The sequence below is a fragment of the Hoplias malabaricus genome, chromosome 11 (genome assembly GCF_029633855.1).
Source record: "Hoplias malabaricus isolate fHopMal1 chromosome 11, fHopMal1.hap1, whole genome shotgun sequence".
In the NCBI taxonomy this organism is placed as follows: Eukaryota; Metazoa; Chordata; class Actinopteri; order Characiformes; family Erythrinidae; genus Hoplias; species Hoplias malabaricus.
The window spans coordinates 18,227,019-18,245,846 of NC_089810.1; the positions used below are offsets into that span (position 1 = coordinate 18,227,019).

Consider the following 18,828-nt stretch of genomic DNA (forward strand, 5'->3'; position numbering starts at 1 on the left):
AAGACTTGTGTATTTGTTAGGTATCTCTCAAGTTTCACCAGGCAGTGCACACACACTCAAACACACATAGGTCCCACCTCTTGCTTGCTGTCCTCTCCATGTCTCTGGAACTGCCAGAAGATGAGGGCACGTTGAGACTTGGGGCTGCACTCCAGGAAAGAACTGCTGTTCTCCACACCATACACTGTCTTATCCAGCATTGTGTTCTCCCCATTCTCTTCATCTGTGTGTGTGTGTGTGTGTGTGAAAGAGAGAGAGAGAGAGAGAATTTACTTTTAAGACAGCACATTCCCTCTGGGAAAAGGGCATGTAAAGGGGAGAGCGTGTGGTTTGGCCATGTAAATGGCCTTTGTATGTGCTTGGATGTGTGCTCCATATGAATGTGTCCATGCTCATTTCAATCACATTCTCACATGTCTGCAAGAGGCCCTCACATAGACAGAATGTCCAGGAGAGAGGATATGAGCCAGTAATTCAAACCATGAATATCGACACACACTTACACACACACACACAAATGCATGCATTCCCAGCCACACGCAAACACACGGGTGCATGTCTCAATATCCTTCTCATTACCGAGTTTCAGACTCTGATAGAGCTGTGGCTATAGGTCCAGTTGCATGGTATTCCACTGAGAATTGATATACAGGTTTTTCCATATTGTTATCATTTAAAATCCATCCATCCCTCATCCTTTTTTTGTGTGTCCTTTTTCTGGATCTATTTCTTGTTTCTCAGGGCTGTGCAATATCAGTGTGCAGCTCACAGGGCCTGCTAAACCACTGTAACAATGTGTGTGGAGACCACAATGCTCTCTGACATGGAAATCTGTGTGGTCCCTTGGTGGTCATGTGAGTATGTGTGTGTGTGTCTGTGTGCATGCTTTGCGTCTCATGCACCTAAAGCAGCTGTGAAATTGTCCCCCTGAAGTTAAAGACATGTCTTTAACTGCATTTTTACATTTTATTTTGGGCTCAACCTAACAGTTGTGGAGGAGGATGCAAAGTTAATTAAAAATCTCTTCAAACCTACACATTGCTCCTAATGAAAATTTGAGGTCTTACAAAAAATCTAAGGGAGGTGGATGAAGAAGTGACGTATTATGTGCTCTGTGATCAGTGCTGTGTGGGTTAGCTATATAACATTAATTGAGGGTAAGCTAGTGGGAAAATTCAGGTCCTCCTAGGCCTTCAAACTAGACTTAAAAAAATGTTTTGCATTTGTTTTGTTTAGATACAAAATTATTAAAGTTTTGAGACAACTTTATCTAGGTAGATACGACAAAGTGAGCACTTCCATTGTTTAGGTCTCCAGGCACTGGAATTTAGATGAACCAATCAATCATATCACAAATTATAATTAATAGTGACAATTATGTGATAAAATGGATGTTGTAGAGTGTGGATATGAACAGTAATCTATACAGGTTTCAGTGAGTTGCTAACAAACTTTGAAAATGCTCTAAACTACATACATGGTATAAAACACGATGTATATTACAAATTTTAAATAAATTAAAAACACAATGGCTTCATCCAACACTGTTTAACTGTCAAAAACAATTACTGTGTATCCGTGTCCATAGTATGAAACATACTGTAGGGGTGCCAGATGTAGTATGCACTAATGTTCACAGTTCACCACTGGGATTCGCATGCTAAAAATTTAGTGCCTACCCTGGTGCTGCAGGTCAGAGCACTGGGTCATAGGGTCTCCATTCCTGATGTCCTGGCGTCGAGTCCTCCTACACCAACAAGCATATGGATTATGGGTAGGAATTACAGACAAGTGTGTTGCACATGCTTTTAACATTTGCTACATACAGTGTTTGAAAACCCAACCTGTATGTCACATTTTGAAACCCAGCTGTCATTCAGAGGATCTCTTATGCTTAGCACATGTGATAAATTACACTCTCAGAAATTAAATTCTAGTATGGGAGCATGTGTCTATGAAATGGTACCTGCTTAAGCTCTGGGCTATTTAGTCTACATGGTATAGCCAGGCCTTTTGTCTGTATGAAAAATATTGGTGCCAGGCAACATATGTACTGAATCTTTATGGATGAATATGAGGTTATTTCATTTCAATAATGTAACCAACATGTCTTTTCCATTCTAAGGCAAATATGGTTTATCCACCATTAACATTCACGGTACAGCAAAAGAAGTAAATGAGAATCTATAGTAGTATGCACTGTTTATTTCATGTATTTCATGTATGGTTTCTTTATAAATTCAGCTAGAAGTGTATTTTATGTCTTATATGTTTTATGATGTGTTCTAATTTTATGTTTATTTTTAACTTTTCAGCTATATGCTGATACACTTTATTATTGAACACATTCCCTGGCTAATAAATTAGTAAATAAATACTGGGTTAATAAAATATACAGCATTTAGCGCTTCCCTGAGGCACATATTTGAGGCCATGCATATGTGGCCACTGAATTCTGGGCAGCAATATAATCACAGAAAGACACAATGATCCTTCCTTATTTACTGTTAATTTATCAAACTAAAAACTACATTTTGGACAAGATGTTTTACTGATATGCTCCTCTATCTGTGAGGAATGTTTCTTCATATGTTCGCGTCAGAAACTGTTACATAAACCAACATTTTAATGAATCATCCTTAAAGCCTTTTAGACAGCAGATTTATGAATAGATTCCAAACACGGCTTGTGCAGCACACACTTTATGTAACATTCCAGCTTATTAAGTATTGTGAAACACTTGACACATGGCCTAAAATCCTGTTTGATCCTTGGTTACATTCTCGTTGTAATTGCCCCCTGTAGAGTTTGGAAGTGTGTTGGAGTGTGCTCTCAGGTTCAGGCTGGGTTAAGCAAGCTGTTAGGGGCTTGTTTACCTCTTGGCGGTGGGGAAGTATCGGGAACACTGGGAGCCGTCCCAGGCACAATAAGGATCTCGTGCCAAACAGCACTCAGCACAAGCCTTGCCATAAACGTCACAGCGATGTAGGGGCATCTGGGAAACCCCAATGGCAGAGCCCAGGTAGAGCTGTTGCTGTGGAGAGATAGATAATATGACATATTTGCCAAAGTCAAAGATATTAGTAGGAACTTTATCTTTATAGTCATAGAGGATGAACAGAAATACCCCCTACTCTTCTGAATAGGCTTTACATTAGATTGGAACATTGCAATAAGGATTTGATTGCATTCAGACCAAAAAGCATTGCTAAGATCAGGTCCTGATATTGGATAATCAGCTCTGGGTTACAAACACAATTCCAATTAATCTTAAAGTACTGATTATCACTCCAGAGAAGGCAGTTCCACTGCTCTAGAGCCTGGGGACTGCATGGGGTTCATGTGTAGCTCCATAGTTCCATTTCTTTTGTTACTGCTTTTCTATTAAGATTACACATACTGTTTTTGTGCAACTCAACACTCATGTATGCAATGGGTGCACTTTAGAGTAGCATAAATTATAAATGGGCGGCACGGTGGCGCAGCAGGTAGTGTCGCAGTCACACAGCTCCAGGGGCCGGGAGGTTGTGGGTTCGATTCCCGCTCCAGGTAACTGTCTGTGAGGAGTTTGGTGTGTTCTCCCCGTGTCCGTGTGGGTTTCCTCCGGGTGCTCCGGTTTCCTCCCACAGTCCAAAAAACACACGTTTGTCGGTGGATTGGCGACTCAAAAGTGTTCGTATGTGTGTGTGTGTCTGTGTTGCCTTCTGAAGGACTGGTGCCCCCTCCAGGCGCCCAATGATTCCAGGTAGGCTCTGGACCCACCGCGAACCTGAACTGGATAAGTGGTTACAGATAATGAATGAATGAATGAGTTTGGTTGGTTTGGTGTCTCTTCATTTGATATCTATAGCTGATGAGTGTAATTTCAGTGAATGTCTAAGGGACCTGGTGAGCAGAATTTTCAGGCAGACAAGTCTCTGTTCAAGTGTTTAATTATAGATTCACTCAGATAACCTTTCAGTGTCGGCTTGATTATTCACACTGCTCAGTGGAGGAATTGCAGCTATGTACGCAAACACACACACACACACACACATTGCACACCTCAAGCTTGAAACCAGCTGGAAAGGTGTGTGTATATATTAAACAGAGAAAGAGAAAGACACACAGAAACCACTAATGGTTGAACCTTATGTCCTATGTTACATGAATAAGTGTGACAGGAGCCTCTGGTGAATATAATGCAGAAAAACCTGCGTGTGTTTGAGTGAGTGTGTGAGAGAGAGTGGGAGAGAAAGAGATAGAGCCTGAGGCTCTATGTATATAGGGCTATGTTGGGTTTTGTGGTACATGATAAATCTAGCAGCGCTACATCACTTCTGTCAACAGAAAGTGGTGTAACTGCTTGATGTCCAGGCCACGGCCAGTCTCCCATTGGACCCATTCTGTCTAGCACAGTTCATGCTAGGACCAGCCCTTCACTGCTGAATTTGTGAGATTATGTGATTATCTGCTTGAAGTTTTGAGTTATGTCAGATATGAAGTGGTGGTTACCTGTTTCGTTGACAGCTCCATAGCTGTTATAGCCGTAGGCTCCTAGAAGAAGAAAAAGAAATTAAATGAGAACTGAGAATTTGTTTACAGAATTTGTTCAGAGAAATCAAATGTTCAAACCTGTTTTATGAGCATGTTATTAAATTCTTCCAATGCTGCAGACATAAATGATGTACTGCACTAAATAACTAACTTAATGTATTATCATTTAACACAATACACATGGATTTCCAAAAATTAATCGTACCCTGAACACAGTCATCTCTTCCAGTAAGACTTCTTCCAAGTCGTGCCAAGTACCTCTGGGAACTGATACCACCTTAAGAACTGTACCAACATCTAAAAGAATAATTAATAACTCCTTAATCAAAGTACAACAGAATGAAATACCAAAAGTTGAGAAATAGAATTAGAAATAGAACACCAAGTATTAGGAGGAATAAGAGGAAAAGAATGCAATTACTAACAATATCAAGACATATTTATGATTTTAGAATAAATCCCCAGTCACACTAACCTGTGCCAATGAACATGACATCATACTGGCCATCCTCCGCCTCCACTCTGTCTACCACTATCTGAGTAAACTGGTAATCCACGTCAGTCTTGATAATGATGGGACGGTTGTTGATGGGAAGGACTGGGTTGTACATGGCTGGGTGACTTCGTGCAAAGGTGATGACATCATCAGGTAGATCTTTTGTGGATTCAAAACCGCCAAAGGTTTTGCTTGGACACTATTTTGTACAAAAAGTCAGGAGAGTAGAGTTGTTTAAAACATGGCATACATTATTACTATTCCACAATATGAAATGTCTTAACAGTTTGTCTGCACACCTTATTCTGCTCTTTTGTGTTGTATATGTGCATACAAAAAATATGTATGCAGTTTGGTATAAGATACGCTGAACTGAACAGACCTCTGAAATCTGTTTTTGTAATTGGTTATATTCTCATATGAAAAATGTTTCATCCAAAGCATTTTTTCCGCTATGAGACAAATGCATGGTCCCTACTACAGCCTCATAATTCAGCTATAAAACATAGACGGGACAAACAATAATGGCATCTGAACATTTTCATTTACCCAAGGGCACAACAAATGGGCTACCATTGATGCAGAATTTCGATGATAAAATGCCAAACTACTCAACTGGAATATTTAATTCCAATCCAAAGCAAGCAGGAAATAACATCAACAATGACAAAAGCCACCATGTTGCTGAACTTTACCGTGCCAGGCCTTGGGTAAGGCACTCTGCCTAGGAAGGGAACCCACTGGTAGTTTGGTCCGTCTCGGTGAGCATAGGGGCCCAGAAACACCCTCCTTATGTCAGCCATACTGTACATACACACTGCTGAGCCTTTAAAGATGTTACTGTGAATCAAAGGAAATAAAGATTTCAGCATATTTTGATAATTTATTACTCAAAACCATCACTAATCTGGTACAAATAAAGTAAATTCTTCACACCTAGATGTTGTGAATAGTCCATAAATAACTGGGTTCTTAGGATCCTTTGAGCTCATAAGGAAGATGTCCTCTGTAATAAATCAAATTACAGACAATTGAACTTCAGATTACACTTATTTGTCTACTAACAAGATTCTCTGTCTTTCTCACACAAACACACACACACACACACACACACACACACACACACACAACTTACGTAGTTCATCAAAATGTGTGTCAATGCCATTTAAGCCAGGCACTGAGCAGATAAGGCGCGCTTTCAGAAAGGTGGTCCACTTATTCACCAAACTCCTGTGTCCTCCAAAATCATTCTGTTAACACAAAGCTCTTATTTAGATTCATACTGCTTATTTCCTAGAAATGAACTGGGGGGGGGTGGGAGTGGGGTTGGGGGTTAGTTCGTTAAAAGTTTATGTCATATCAGATTATATACTAGAACATATCCTCTACACAGTGCTATAATGCTGTTGATATATGGACATGATATCAGGTATGTGATCTGGAAACACAGCATCATGCGTACCCAGCACTTTCCACTAATATCAGTACAATAAAATCTAAAGAAGTGCTGATTGAGATGTGCTTGGTGAATGGAATGTAAAGGTGTAGTATCCATCAGCAGATTAACTGATGGAGATAAAGATGTGCTCCAGCATGATCCTTTTTAAGCAGTAAGGCCCACCACACCTATCTACTGTTTATATTAGAAGTATGGATGATTGAAGCAAGTTATGATTGTATTTGTATGCGTTATAAGAAAAACTGGCAGCTGCGATGTGAAACATTCTAGCAGTTCAGACACTCTCACGCACCCCCGCGTTTATGTCTGTTAATTGGCAGAGCTGAAAAGCGAACCGCATAAAGCTAAACGTACACTTAGCATAATGAGACAATTGTGTGCACCGCTGAAGAGTGGATTCCTGTCATACCAGAATGCCAAGTGCCACGTAATTGAGAACACCTTTCTCCCTGCTTACAGCTATAGGGTTCCACTTTAGCAAAGAGTGACTGCCAAAGTCACACTTTAGATCTACAGAGGAGCCTTTGTTGTGTGCCTGCTGATGACTTTGGTGACATTTCAGTCATCTTTTCAGCTTCACGGTGGGCGGTTGAGATTGGGATGGTAGAAAAACACACACAATGCCAAAGAAATGTGAGTCTGTGAGCTACCACACTTCCAAATGTGAGAAATATAATGTGTATGCATGCACATTTGTGTGGGAGTGTGTGAATGTATATGATTTGGAGTATTTGGCTATAAGCTTGTGAATTTGCACTCTGTAAAAGATATCATACTTTACACAGCTGTCCAATCCTGGCATGTGTGGCTTTGCCTGTTTGTTCTCCGTCAATGGCATTCTCTCTGAAGAATAGGTAAATCTTGTCATCTTCTGGATTATCACTCTCAGGAATGAGGTGGACGCTTATAAACCTGGGGTCTGCACACAAACCCAACAAGGCAATGTTCACTTTAGTACGAAAAACAGACTGCATAATGTATTACATCTGTACCAACGGGGCTAATAGTGCTACCCTCCACACAGCCGACTGCAGTTTGATTCCCTCAATCCATGCTACGCCAGTAAGATTTCTAGGTCAAGGCTCTTAATACTGTAATGTGATTAAACTGGAAGCTGCTCTGTGTAACAACATTAAGTCATTCAAATCTATTAGAGCTAGGTGACAATGATAATAAATGCTGGTTAAAATAAAAAAAAGTTAAAATGCTGCATTAAATTCAGTTAAAAATGGGTAAGTAGACTTTATTTATAATAAAACATGCAGTATAAATAATATGTATTATATACTCAGAAATTCACAATTTGATAATAATAATAATAATAATAATAATAATAATAATAATAATAATTGTCCCGCATTGCACCCAGTGATTCAGGGTAGGCTCTGGACCTAACTCAACCCTGAACTTGATAAGCAGTTACAATGACTGAATAAATGAAGGAATGAATGAATAATAATAATTCCTTTATTACAAGTACTACCCCAACTACTTCAACTACTTGTATGACTACTACAGCTACAACAACAAATAATAATAAAATCCATCCTTATGATCATTTATGTTGCAACAGACTAAACACCACTAAAACAAACATTGATCAGGTTGATATTTAACAGAAGAAAACACGTTTAGATTAGGACATAACCCAAAGGTTTAAAATGTTCTGGAGGCTCTGTTTAGGTAATCTAACACTAAATAGCAAGCTGCCCAAACAGGAAAGCCAACTCCTGAAATGTATTTCATGACCTGTGCTGAAACAAGACCACAGTAATGGCTCCATTAATGAATAACTGATCCTACAAAATCTATGCATGTGTTTTTATGATGACTCAATCAGTACTGAGTCTTTAGAGAGAGAGAGAGAGAGAGAGAGAGAGAGTGTGTGTGTTATATTACAAATGCTGTTGCCAGACACTAATGACTGTGAGATGAAGGACAGTTCTTCACAGCCTGTTTGCTGCTTATTCATGCTCATGACTTTATTCAAGGGCAGGCAATCTCCAAAAACATCATCACTCTCTCTCTCTCTCACACACACACACACACATTATGATGCCAATGGCAGCATGGGACATCAAAGAGACTAAAATCACTTAGAAATGTACATCCTGTTATAGCTATCATGCGTTTAAGTGTCTCTGTCAGATAGCTGGATAGTCTTAGGGGCTGTGTTACATGAATTAGACTTTGGCCAGTGTTGTGTCTTGTTCAAAAACTAGTGTGATATGAAATGTGCAGTGATAATATTCCTTAAAATTTAAACATGAACTGGAGCGGTACACTGCTGTGTAGGCCAAATATGCAATTATATATAAACCTTGTCATGGTTGTGACATCACACTCATGATCAATTCAAAATAAGCAATAGTTGTAAATGTGATATATTCATTATAAGATCTAGAAACATTTTCTCTGTCTATCGAACGGAGGCTTAAATAATTGTAATTTTCAATTTGTTTTTGTGGAGTTTTCTCACCATTGAGCCACCTGGAGTCATGCTGCTCAGTTCTGATTGGATGATGCTCTCCTAGTGTTCGGAAGATGGCAAAGTCCCGTCCCATGAAGTCAGCTGATGTCCCAGCATACAGCTCGCCATCTGCCAATCATACGTACTGAAGGTCAGACAAGGTTCATTAAAAAGAGGATGAAGATTGGTTAGCTGATCTACCCTGATCTGCTCTGTCCAGTTCAATAATGGCCCAGGTAAATAATCAGGGAGACATGATAGCCATTACTCCAACAACTCCCTCCCTCTGGGTGGACAAAGGGAGGGGACAGAGAGAGAGAGAGAGAGAGAGAGAGAGAGAGAGAGAGAATGACCTTTATGTTGAAATGAGAGATTTAACAGTAAGATGCTCTGCAGATAGAGCACAAAAAGAGTCTGATCTACTCCTCCCCTTAGAAACTGTTTGTCAGAGGTGTTGGGTTTCTAGTCAAACAACCAAACATATGTACACATACACCCACAATAAACCCACGCACAGTAATATAGAACCTTAGTAATGCTTATACTGTCTTCATTCAAATTCCATGTGCACTGTTTCACAGGTTTTAAAGTCTGGTTTTAAAAACGTCTACAGATGAACAAGCTTGCAGTTCATCAGGAAGTCTATTCCACAGCTTTGGACCCACCACACAAAAGGCTCTCTTTCCAATGGTGCTTAGCTTAAAAGGTGAGACCTCAAGCAAGTGTAGGCTTGAAGAACAAAGAGTGTGCACTGGAGAGTGTGATTGGTGTAGACTGCTTAGATAAGAAGTGGCATGGTCATACAAGGATTTAAAAGCCCAAACAAGCCATTTCAATTTTTGCTGGACATGATACTGTACTGGGAGCCAGTGTACACGATTTAAGGGCAGATAAATATGCTTCGAAGATCTTGTATGGGTCAGCACACTTGCAGCAGGATTCTGCACAAACTGCAGCCTGCTCAAAGCCTGAGCAGGGAGGCCATACAACAGAGCACACAGTAGTCAAGTCTGGATGTTACATGTCAGCAGTAGCACAGGAGAGAAAAGGGTGAATGTGATTAAACTGGAAACTGCTCTGTGTAACAACATTAAGTAAGCAATATTGTTAAGATGGTAAAAGGCTGTCCTACATGTGTTTTTCATATGGCATGATCGTGTAGAATCAGAAATGATTCCAAGATTTCTCACCTATATTGAGGAAGAGCCAACAAAATCAGGGACACAAACTGTATTATCACTAAGCCTCCTGACTGTGGCAGAAGTATAATGGCCTCTGACTTTTCATTATATAAGTTCAGGAAGTTCTCCACCATCCAGGTCCTTACAATAATGAATGCACAAACTTACCAATAAGTAGGGAAGCAGTCTGTAGTTTTGGGTCATAGGGGCTCTTTCCACGGCCACTTTCAAACGACTCCAGCCTGAAGATGTTGTCCTAGATTCGCACGCGCGCACACACACACACACACACATACACACACTAATCAGGGACAAACAGCCAACAGTGTTCAATTGAAAGTGTTTTCCCTTTGAGGGAGAAATAGAGGGCCAGTTGAAAACCGTTTCTCGCTCATCAGATCATTTCCATTAATTCCAGCAGTGTGAGTAAACTAAGAGGAGCTGTGTGTGTGCGTGCGTGTTTGTTCAACAGACTAAACCAGCACCATGTTCTCTCACTGTTGAACAATGAGCACTTTGCTGTCTGAAATCTATACAACCACAATGTACAGAGCGTGTTGAAGCAAAACACGGATTCCATCTGTTGATGGGAACGTAATGAGGCAGCATTGACCACCTTGCAATTTTCCCCTTCATTTCCTCTGCAGAATCACTTCTGAAAGAGTGCTTAGTAAAAGATCAAGAGGAGAAGATCCCTTCATGCTCGACCAGTGGCTTTAATTTGCTGTATTGACCAAAGGGTTGATGATAAAAGATTATAATGTGTTTGTTCACTGTCTCTGTGCAATGTGATGGATATTTCAGTAATTCACATGAACAAGGGGCGTTTGTATAAGATCAAGTGTTGTATATAATAATAATTATGGCAGTGGTTGTTGCTGCTGCTGTGTCTGTGGCTGTGAATTAATAAAAATTGACGGCTTATATAGCGTCTCTTCTAAGCCTAATGTCAAAACATCACAGAAACATCTCCGTTTCCTTTCTGCTCAGTCCCATTCAGCATGTCCCGGGGAATCCCCAGGCGTTCCCATCCCAGCCGGGAGATATAATCCCTCCAGTGAGACCTGGGCCTACCTCAGGGTCTCAGTTGGCCATGCCTGGTATACCGCCAATGGGATATATCTTAATCAGATGCTTAAAATACCCTAACAGTGGCTCTGCTCCAAGCTCTTCCCTAATAATAGTACAACTCACCCTTTCATGCAGTGTGATCCCAGCTATCCCACTGAGAAAAATTGATTTCATTTTTTCAGTCATTATACAAAGCTCATACTCATGAGTGAAAGCTGAAATATTGACCAGTAAATTGAGAGCAGTGCTTCATATCTCAGGTCCATCCTCACTGGTGCAGTGGCTGCTCAGAAGCCAAACCTTAACCTATGGTCTATCTCATGAGTTTTATGCTCATCACTCAGGAACATGACCTCCAGATAATGACCAAGTCTTCTTGGGGTAGGTTTTCACATGTTACCTGGAGGGAGCCTGCCAGGAATATCCATAGTTTTACTTTTTGCTATAATTGTATTCATGTCATGTTACTGTGTAATTAGACGCTCCAAACTTTCAGTGCACTAACCTGGCCTCACTGTCAGGATTCTGCCATTTGCATTCTGGTTGGCTTTCTGTACATCTGCGTATACGCACGTCTGTGTATCATTTTCTAACTGGTCCGACGTGAATCATAAAGACTGCCTCCTTTTACACATGCCAAAATACCAGACTTTTGATTGGGTTTTTTTATGTGTCAGGAAATGTCTTTTCCTGCAGTAGTAGGTGGTTGTTGGCCACATTAAGTGGGCGAAAGGCACCAGAGTCTGCGCAGAAAATCTGGCAATGCGAGAATATTGAGAATTTCCTGCCAATCCCTACACTATATATATATATATATATATATATATATATATATATAAAATGTGTAATATTAGACACATCTGGATTGTCTAATATCAAAAATGTAAATTTTTTCATGAAGGTTAGACTCCTCTGCTCTACAATAAATATAACAATTAATATCAGTATATTAAAATCATGACTTTAAAAATGATCTCCATGTAAAAATGATATTTACCTCTGGTCGTTTGCCCACCTCCACATAAGAACAGACTGGGTGGAAGGCTCCTGTCCCACACGCATACACATGAGTATGATTAAATGGCTGCAGAACCTTTATAAAATTAGAACACTCCTTCTGCAGAAAGAGAGAGAGAGAGAGAGAGAGAGAGAGAGAGAGAGAGAGAGAGAGAAGCAGAGAGAAAACTAATGTAACATTCAATTCTTCCAATGACTCTTCACTTCATAACAGCCATAGCACTAGTACCCGATGGCCTGGGTGTTTTAGAGATTATGAAGAAATCATATTTTGAATATGGCCACTCCTTTGTTAGGAGCCCGCTCTGTGGAACATAAACTAGTTCAATTCAAGGACTACAAAGCCACTTAATTCTTTATGTACCGTAAAATATTATTTAATATCAAGCCACTAAAAAATCAAGTGTGGGTTCAGAGAGGTCAGTTACAGAGTCATGCAGGTCACTTCAGGTCATATTCAGAACAGTTATTATTTTACGAACTGTACTTATTGGGTAAAATCTGTGGAAGCCTAATCCTTTCACTGTGCTTGTTTGTTGTTGCAGGCAGTGGATTGAAAGCTGTATAATCTCAAATTCTTTGAAAAAATATACTAACAACCCACGTTCTCTCACCCAGCTCTCTCTCCCTCTCTCTCTCTCTTGCTCACACACACACACACACACACACACACAGAATTTGAATTATACACAAAAACATAGCTGTAGAAAGAGGGAATGTTACAACAGCTGGAGCTGTTTTTGAGGGGGGGGCATACGACATCAACAAAGGCAATCCTGTTATGAGCATCCAGAGATCCCCTGTGGCCAGGTTGTTTGAGTGTATGTGTGTGTGTGTGTGTGTGTGTGTGTGTGTGTGTGTGTGTGTGCATATGTTTGTGTGTGTAAAACAACTCGCCTGTTGTGTGTTTACCCGTGATCTAAAGGCACGTGTCTGAACAAGCCTGACCTTAGTGGCAATGACTGAGTCACAGTGCGTGGAAAAGCTAACAGAATAACACACTAACTCACAATTACAACTAAATGAGTCAGTTCTGCTCATACACACATGGCTTAGTTTTCCCAGTCTGTCTCTAAAACAAGAACACACTGATCACCATGCTGCCATAACTACATTACAAGCCAGACCACACTGCACTGTGTCTGGAAATCACTTCCAAGGAGATCGTGGAAACCAACTCCTAGCAACAGCGTACGTGGATGTTGTTTATTATCATTCTTTTAGTAGCTCTACTGTGGTGCCTGTTTACCTCTCAGTTCCTGTCAAAAGTTTGGAAACACTCTGATATTTAAAAAATATATTTTGATATTTTTAGAAGACAATATATGCCCAAATTTATTAAAACCAAGTTCTCCAGAGTAATGAAGCTTCTTCCAATACTTTTTTAGTTGTAAAGCAACAGAGGCAATCAACAACTAATTCAAACATCAGTACCTGACCTCAAAAGCAATATTCCAACATCTAATGTGGAAGAGAAGATTTGTGAAACACCTTGCATTTCAGAAGACACACAGACCCCCCCACACACAAACACAGGCACAATACCGTTTCTCTTAAAATAACTCCGGTTACACTTTAACACAAAAGAGCATTTAGGTACACTGCCAATAGTTTCTTCAGATTTAGGTCAGGCCAGGAGTCCATTACATATGTTAAGTAGTTGCAAGCTAACACAGTAAGCATGCTCAACTCTATGAATAACATTTTGAAAGGCCTTCTTTTGAGAAGCAACTCATTGATCTCTAAGTGCAGCTGTGGAGTGCGAGCTGAGCTGCTTTCCTTCAGTGGGACAGCTGCTCTCTGATTTCTGAGGTTTTCAATGGCCAAAAACTTGACATTGTTCCACTTGAGGAGCACCAAACTTGAATTTGCTTCTCTGTGAGTGGAATGAGCTTCAGTCAGTGGCTTCCTTTACTTCAGCACTCACCTCTTCACATAAAAGGCATCTTTCATAGAGTCTCTGCCAGTCACAATCCCCATGTTTACATCAACATCTCACACAAAGCCCTTTACTGCTATTCAGCTGAGTGCTATTGAAAGTGGAGCGAGCTCATAGTTTCTTGCTGGTGCTGAAAGGGCAGACGGCGCTCTGCTATGGCTCTGGGCTTGAATGTGTTTCAGTGGGGAGCCCGGGGCAGTATCTGTGATGGAATTTATGAGAGATGGAGTGGCAGCTACGCCTGGAAACTGTCGTTCACTCCTTTAGCCCACAATGCAACACTGATTTATTTCTTCTCTCACTGACAGATGTGCTGGGTTTGCTCAGGGCCTAGTCTGGGCTGGACTAGTGCAGACAGCAATCAAGCATGCCCTGAGCTCAGGTAAGCCCACCAGCTTCCTATAGTGATCTTGGTGACTGGAACTGGCAATATCTTCCAATTCACTGTCACATACTACCACAGCTGTAACCTGGGATGATTGGTTCACAGCATTTCTCTACTTTTCTCTTTTTATCCCTGTCTAGCTGCAATTTCTGGGATCTGTGAAGTTTTTGTCTTACAACAGTGAGGATGTTTGTGTCATATTAGCAAGAACTATTAATCTTTAATATACAGTACTAGTCAAAAGTTTGGACACATCTTCTCATTAGTCATTGGTGGAATAAGTCTATTCACTGTATAGAACTGTGTACCAGCCCCTACCTCTGCACAACACAAGTCATGGTCTCAAACACATTAAGAAGGCCAGCGGTTCTACAAATTAACTCTTGATGAAGCCAAAGTTGTTCACTGAAAAACATACTTTGAAGAATCTAAGTTATAAAGCATATTCTGGTTTGTTTACACTTTTTTGTTTACTACATAATTCCATATGTTCTTCCATAGTTTTAATGTATTTCATATTAATTTACTGTACATTCACGATATGTGGAAAATGGCCCAAAACAAAGCAAACCCTCTCTGAGTGGGCGTGTCCAAACTCCTGACTGGTACTGTATATACAGTAATATATATTGAACCTTCAACTGACCCACCTGAACATCTTTTCCAGCCCATTTACATTCGTCCCGACGAGATGAAGAGGGAGGCCATGATATCTGTCAGAGATAGAAAGTGAGAGAAAAAGAATAAATGAAAGGGAGAGAAAGAGGGAGGAGTAGAGTGAGCAAGAGAAAGAGAGAGAGAGAGAGAAACCAAAAAGGGAAAGATAAAGAGAACAAACAAACCAACAAAAGGGTGAATCCAAAAATATCTGCCAAGTCATATTCAAGCCAAAATGTGGGATAAATAAATATGAATAGCTAAGTGCATTTTGAACTGTATTTGATTAAACCTGTGCTGCTGGGGAAAAGCTTTGGGTTTCTGACTGGAAATTATAATGTGCTTTCCATGTGAAGGTGAGTCTCCCAGCAGAGAAAGTCTCCCAGCAGAGAAAGACCAGTGTGAGGTCAATCAAACTCCTTCCTGCCTCAAGGCTGTGAAAGAGCGAGCCATTGTTCTGATTAGATAAACTGCATAAACTTTCACCAGGTGTGTGTGTGTAACCCTGTGTGTGAGTTAGAAAGCTAAAGAGAGGCAGAAGAATTCAGTAAAGTGGAATTCAGGACAATCTTCTACTTTTAGAGAGGGTTGATTCCTCTTGCCGTGAATTTAACATAAGCCCAGTGGCATGTGTGTGACAGTACTCCACCCAGAAACAGAGCAGGCTGTCATACATATTTCAGTGTCCTGTATATGCTGTACATTCTGACAATGGGCTGATACAAGGAACTGAGACAAAGACACAGGGAAACCATGGAGAGCACTGAGTATAATATCTGCATCCAAGAGCTGAGAAGAAAAAAGCTGATATGTATCATATATGATGCCGGCTGCATAACTGGCACTTTCACCATCAGATTAAAAACCTCAGTCTCAGTTAAAAGCGTAGCTTGTGCGATGCTCCATCGACTTTCAATTGTTCTCTAAAGTTCTCCAGCCCGGCAATTCTGGCACACTTTTAGGAGTTTATTTGCCACGCTGCAAAAAATAACACATTGAAGTTAAAGGGGCTATATCTTGGAGACTGTTCTTTTCTCTGTTTTAGAAATAAAGACACTTTTGTAATTGGTTGTAGTAAATGTTATGTTATTTATCTGATAAAGATGAATGAGACTACACAAAAAAGTGTTCTTGTGATGTCATAAAGGTCTAATTAATTTACAGTGATATACCTACAAGTTTAACTGCACCCACTCACGCTGAATTTCTAATGAGTGTTTCAGTCAGATTTGCTTTTTGACTGATTAGTAACAGTGCAGCCAATCAGAGGACAGTTGATTTATATTAGCCTTAAAGGAGGAGTAACAAACATAGCATGAGAGTGTTAAGGGGTTGACAAAAATATCATGATGCAGATGCAGAATTTAGACCTAAATGATTACAATGATTACTTACCATTAACCAAAGCTGACCAAAGTCATAACAATTAATTGAATTCCTTCATTAAAAGCTCCTATCTGCACTCTCTCTCTCTCTCTCTCTCTCTCTCTCTCTCTCTGTGTGTGTGTATATGAGAGAGAGAGAGAGAGAGAGAGAGAGAAAGAGAGAGGGTTGTTTTCTTGTATCTTGTAGTCTGCTTTAGTTCAGTTCTTTGGGGAGACCTGCAGTGCGATTTGTCTGCACTTTGTTGCGTTTATTTTTCATTATTTATCCAGGTGAGCGCAGGACAGCTCTCAGCCCAGTGCGCATCTGATCAGCATGACAGCTTTAAGCTGAAATATTCATACACACTTTCCACTGGAAACAGATTCCCCTGGTGCTAGCAGTGTATGTGTGTGTTTGTGTGTATGTGTATGTGCTGTAGATTCCACTCTGTGTCTTTTGCCAAAAGCTGGAGTACATGGCATTAAACACAGCCAGATTCTATCGGCCTGTAATCTTCCAATCAGCCAAGCCCTCCATTGTACCTGCTCACAGAGCATATCCCTGTTAACTGATCCACACAGAAACACACCTGAAACCAGTGCTGCACTGTATGAAGAGAGTCCATTCTGACAGAGTCTGTGTGTTTCTTTTCACCTTTAGAAGCTGCTTTTATTTGCAGTGATACATGTTTGCAGTTGTACATGATTTATATCAGTCCTGTTTAAAACAAGCAGTGACTTACTGTGACATGTATGAATCAAGAATCTACTTGTGTTTTATGTAAGGGTTATTATACTATCATAGTCTGAATTTGATAAAAGTCATTGTGTTGAAATATCAGGCTAAAAAAAAACAACTAATAAATAACAACATTCCCTGGCTGTATGAACATCTATTGTCTGCTGATTTGTGTATCACTTTATGTAGCAAACAAACTGAAATAATATTAGAATAATTAATTATTGTGCTGTTTGCATTTACTGTAAGTGCTTTATTCAGTTTTTGATTTGCAGTTCACAGGGTTCTCAAACTCAGTGATTAATCATTTTTATTTTGGGTAATAAAAATGATTTATGATAATAAATCTAGATTTGTTTTTGAAGGTTTATGATGTTTATGATACAGAAAGTAGTTCAATATGAGGGCCCTCATATCTACCCCTATATCCAAATTAGCTATAAGGGCATGGGTATGATTACCATTCTTCAACTACTGAAGGCTCTAATTCCTGTTGCTCTTACCAACTGTTGGTCCAAACTGATGTCGATGAGGTTGAAAGACAATATGTGGTCTTTCGCCCCTACAAACAGCCGGCCCTTCTCTTCATCCAGCAGAAACGTGTGGTAGGCCGAGCTGTTGGCCAGTCCAGTGAACGTAAGCAAGTTGTTTGACTCCAGCATTTCTGTGGAAAAGAGAAGAGACTGTCTTTTACATAGCCGTTCCAAAACAAGACAGCAATTTTCTGCCGAAAAGCTGGAGATAATGACAAGCCACGCATATTTGCAGTGGCTGACAGCTTAAGAAAACAGTTTAACTAAATCCTGCTGATCTTGTTCCACTCGCTCGATCATGTGATTAAGTTATAAAGCTTTTTGTTCATATTTGTAGAATGGCTGAGAGATATTTTCCAACCTCATGTACACTGTTGAGCTGAGTAGGCTGTTACAGGGCAGGAGGAGACAGGATGGATTGGGGCTTTGGCTCATTCCGAGCTTAGTTCTGCAGGGTGGCTTTTCCTCCTTTTCTACCACTGAGAGTGTGTGACGCGCGAGTGTGGTTTTGGCCGCAATAAAGCTGAGATCACTGGCTGGGTTCTCTCACTCTCCATCTCTCTCACACACACATACAGGCAGAGTGATATTTGCTTGTCTTTGGTTCTCTTGGTGTCATTCATGCTCTGTGGAGCAGAGAGAGGAGCAGGGCTCTGTGAGATGGAGGTGCCAGGTTAGGTCAGGGCAATGACCAGGACTGTGTGCTTGCCAAGCCTGACCCCCAGAATAAGTCCCTACAACCACAGTGCAAAATAAATATCCAGTGACCAGAATAGATTGAACAGCATTCACACACTATGTCGCTTCATCCAGCAGGAATAAAATGGTTGTAGATCCCTGTTGTCTGTGTGGTACGTGGGAAAAATACTGTTGTAGTTGTTCTGCTTTCAGTTGCTCCTGCAACGGGTCACCACAGCAGATCACCAGCCAACCTTTCAGCCACATCAGATTTAGTACAGGTTAAAAGCCAGATGTCCTTCA

The 18,828-nt window shown here is 40.4% G+C and overlaps 1 protein-coding gene across 1 annotated transcript in view; it reads right to left on the bottom strand.

The window, feature by feature from the left end:
• Positions 1–18,828, bottom strand: part of sema3ab (sema domain, immunoglobulin domain (Ig), short basic domain, secreted, (semaphorin) 3Ab) — a 36,244-nt gene that overhangs the window by 4,185 nt on the left and 13,231 nt on the right. The window contains exons 2-16 of the mRNA XM_066684597.1: positions 17,818–17,978; positions 15,205–15,267; positions 12,211–12,330; positions 10,311–10,398; positions 8,971–9,090; positions 7,268–7,410; positions 6,168–6,282; positions 5,969–6,038; positions 5,728–5,872; positions 5,012–5,231; positions 4,742–4,833; positions 4,495–4,536; positions 2,877–3,034; positions 1,680–1,747; positions 78–223 (exon numbers count right to left, since the gene is read on the bottom strand). Coding sequence (XP_066540694.1) covers positions 78–223; positions 1,680–1,747; positions 2,877–3,034; positions 4,495–4,536; positions 4,742–4,833; positions 5,012–5,231; positions 5,728–5,872; positions 5,969–6,038; positions 6,168–6,282; positions 7,268–7,410; positions 8,971–9,090; positions 10,311–10,398; positions 12,211–12,330; positions 15,205–15,267; positions 17,818–17,978 — 1,751 coding nt within the window. The remainder of the gene's footprint in view (positions 1–77; positions 224–1,679; positions 1,748–2,876; positions 3,035–4,494; positions 4,537–4,741; positions 4,834–5,011; positions 5,232–5,727; positions 5,873–5,968; positions 6,039–6,167; positions 6,283–7,267; positions 7,411–8,970; positions 9,091–10,310; positions 10,399–12,210; positions 12,331–15,204; positions 15,268–17,817; positions 17,979–18,828) is intronic.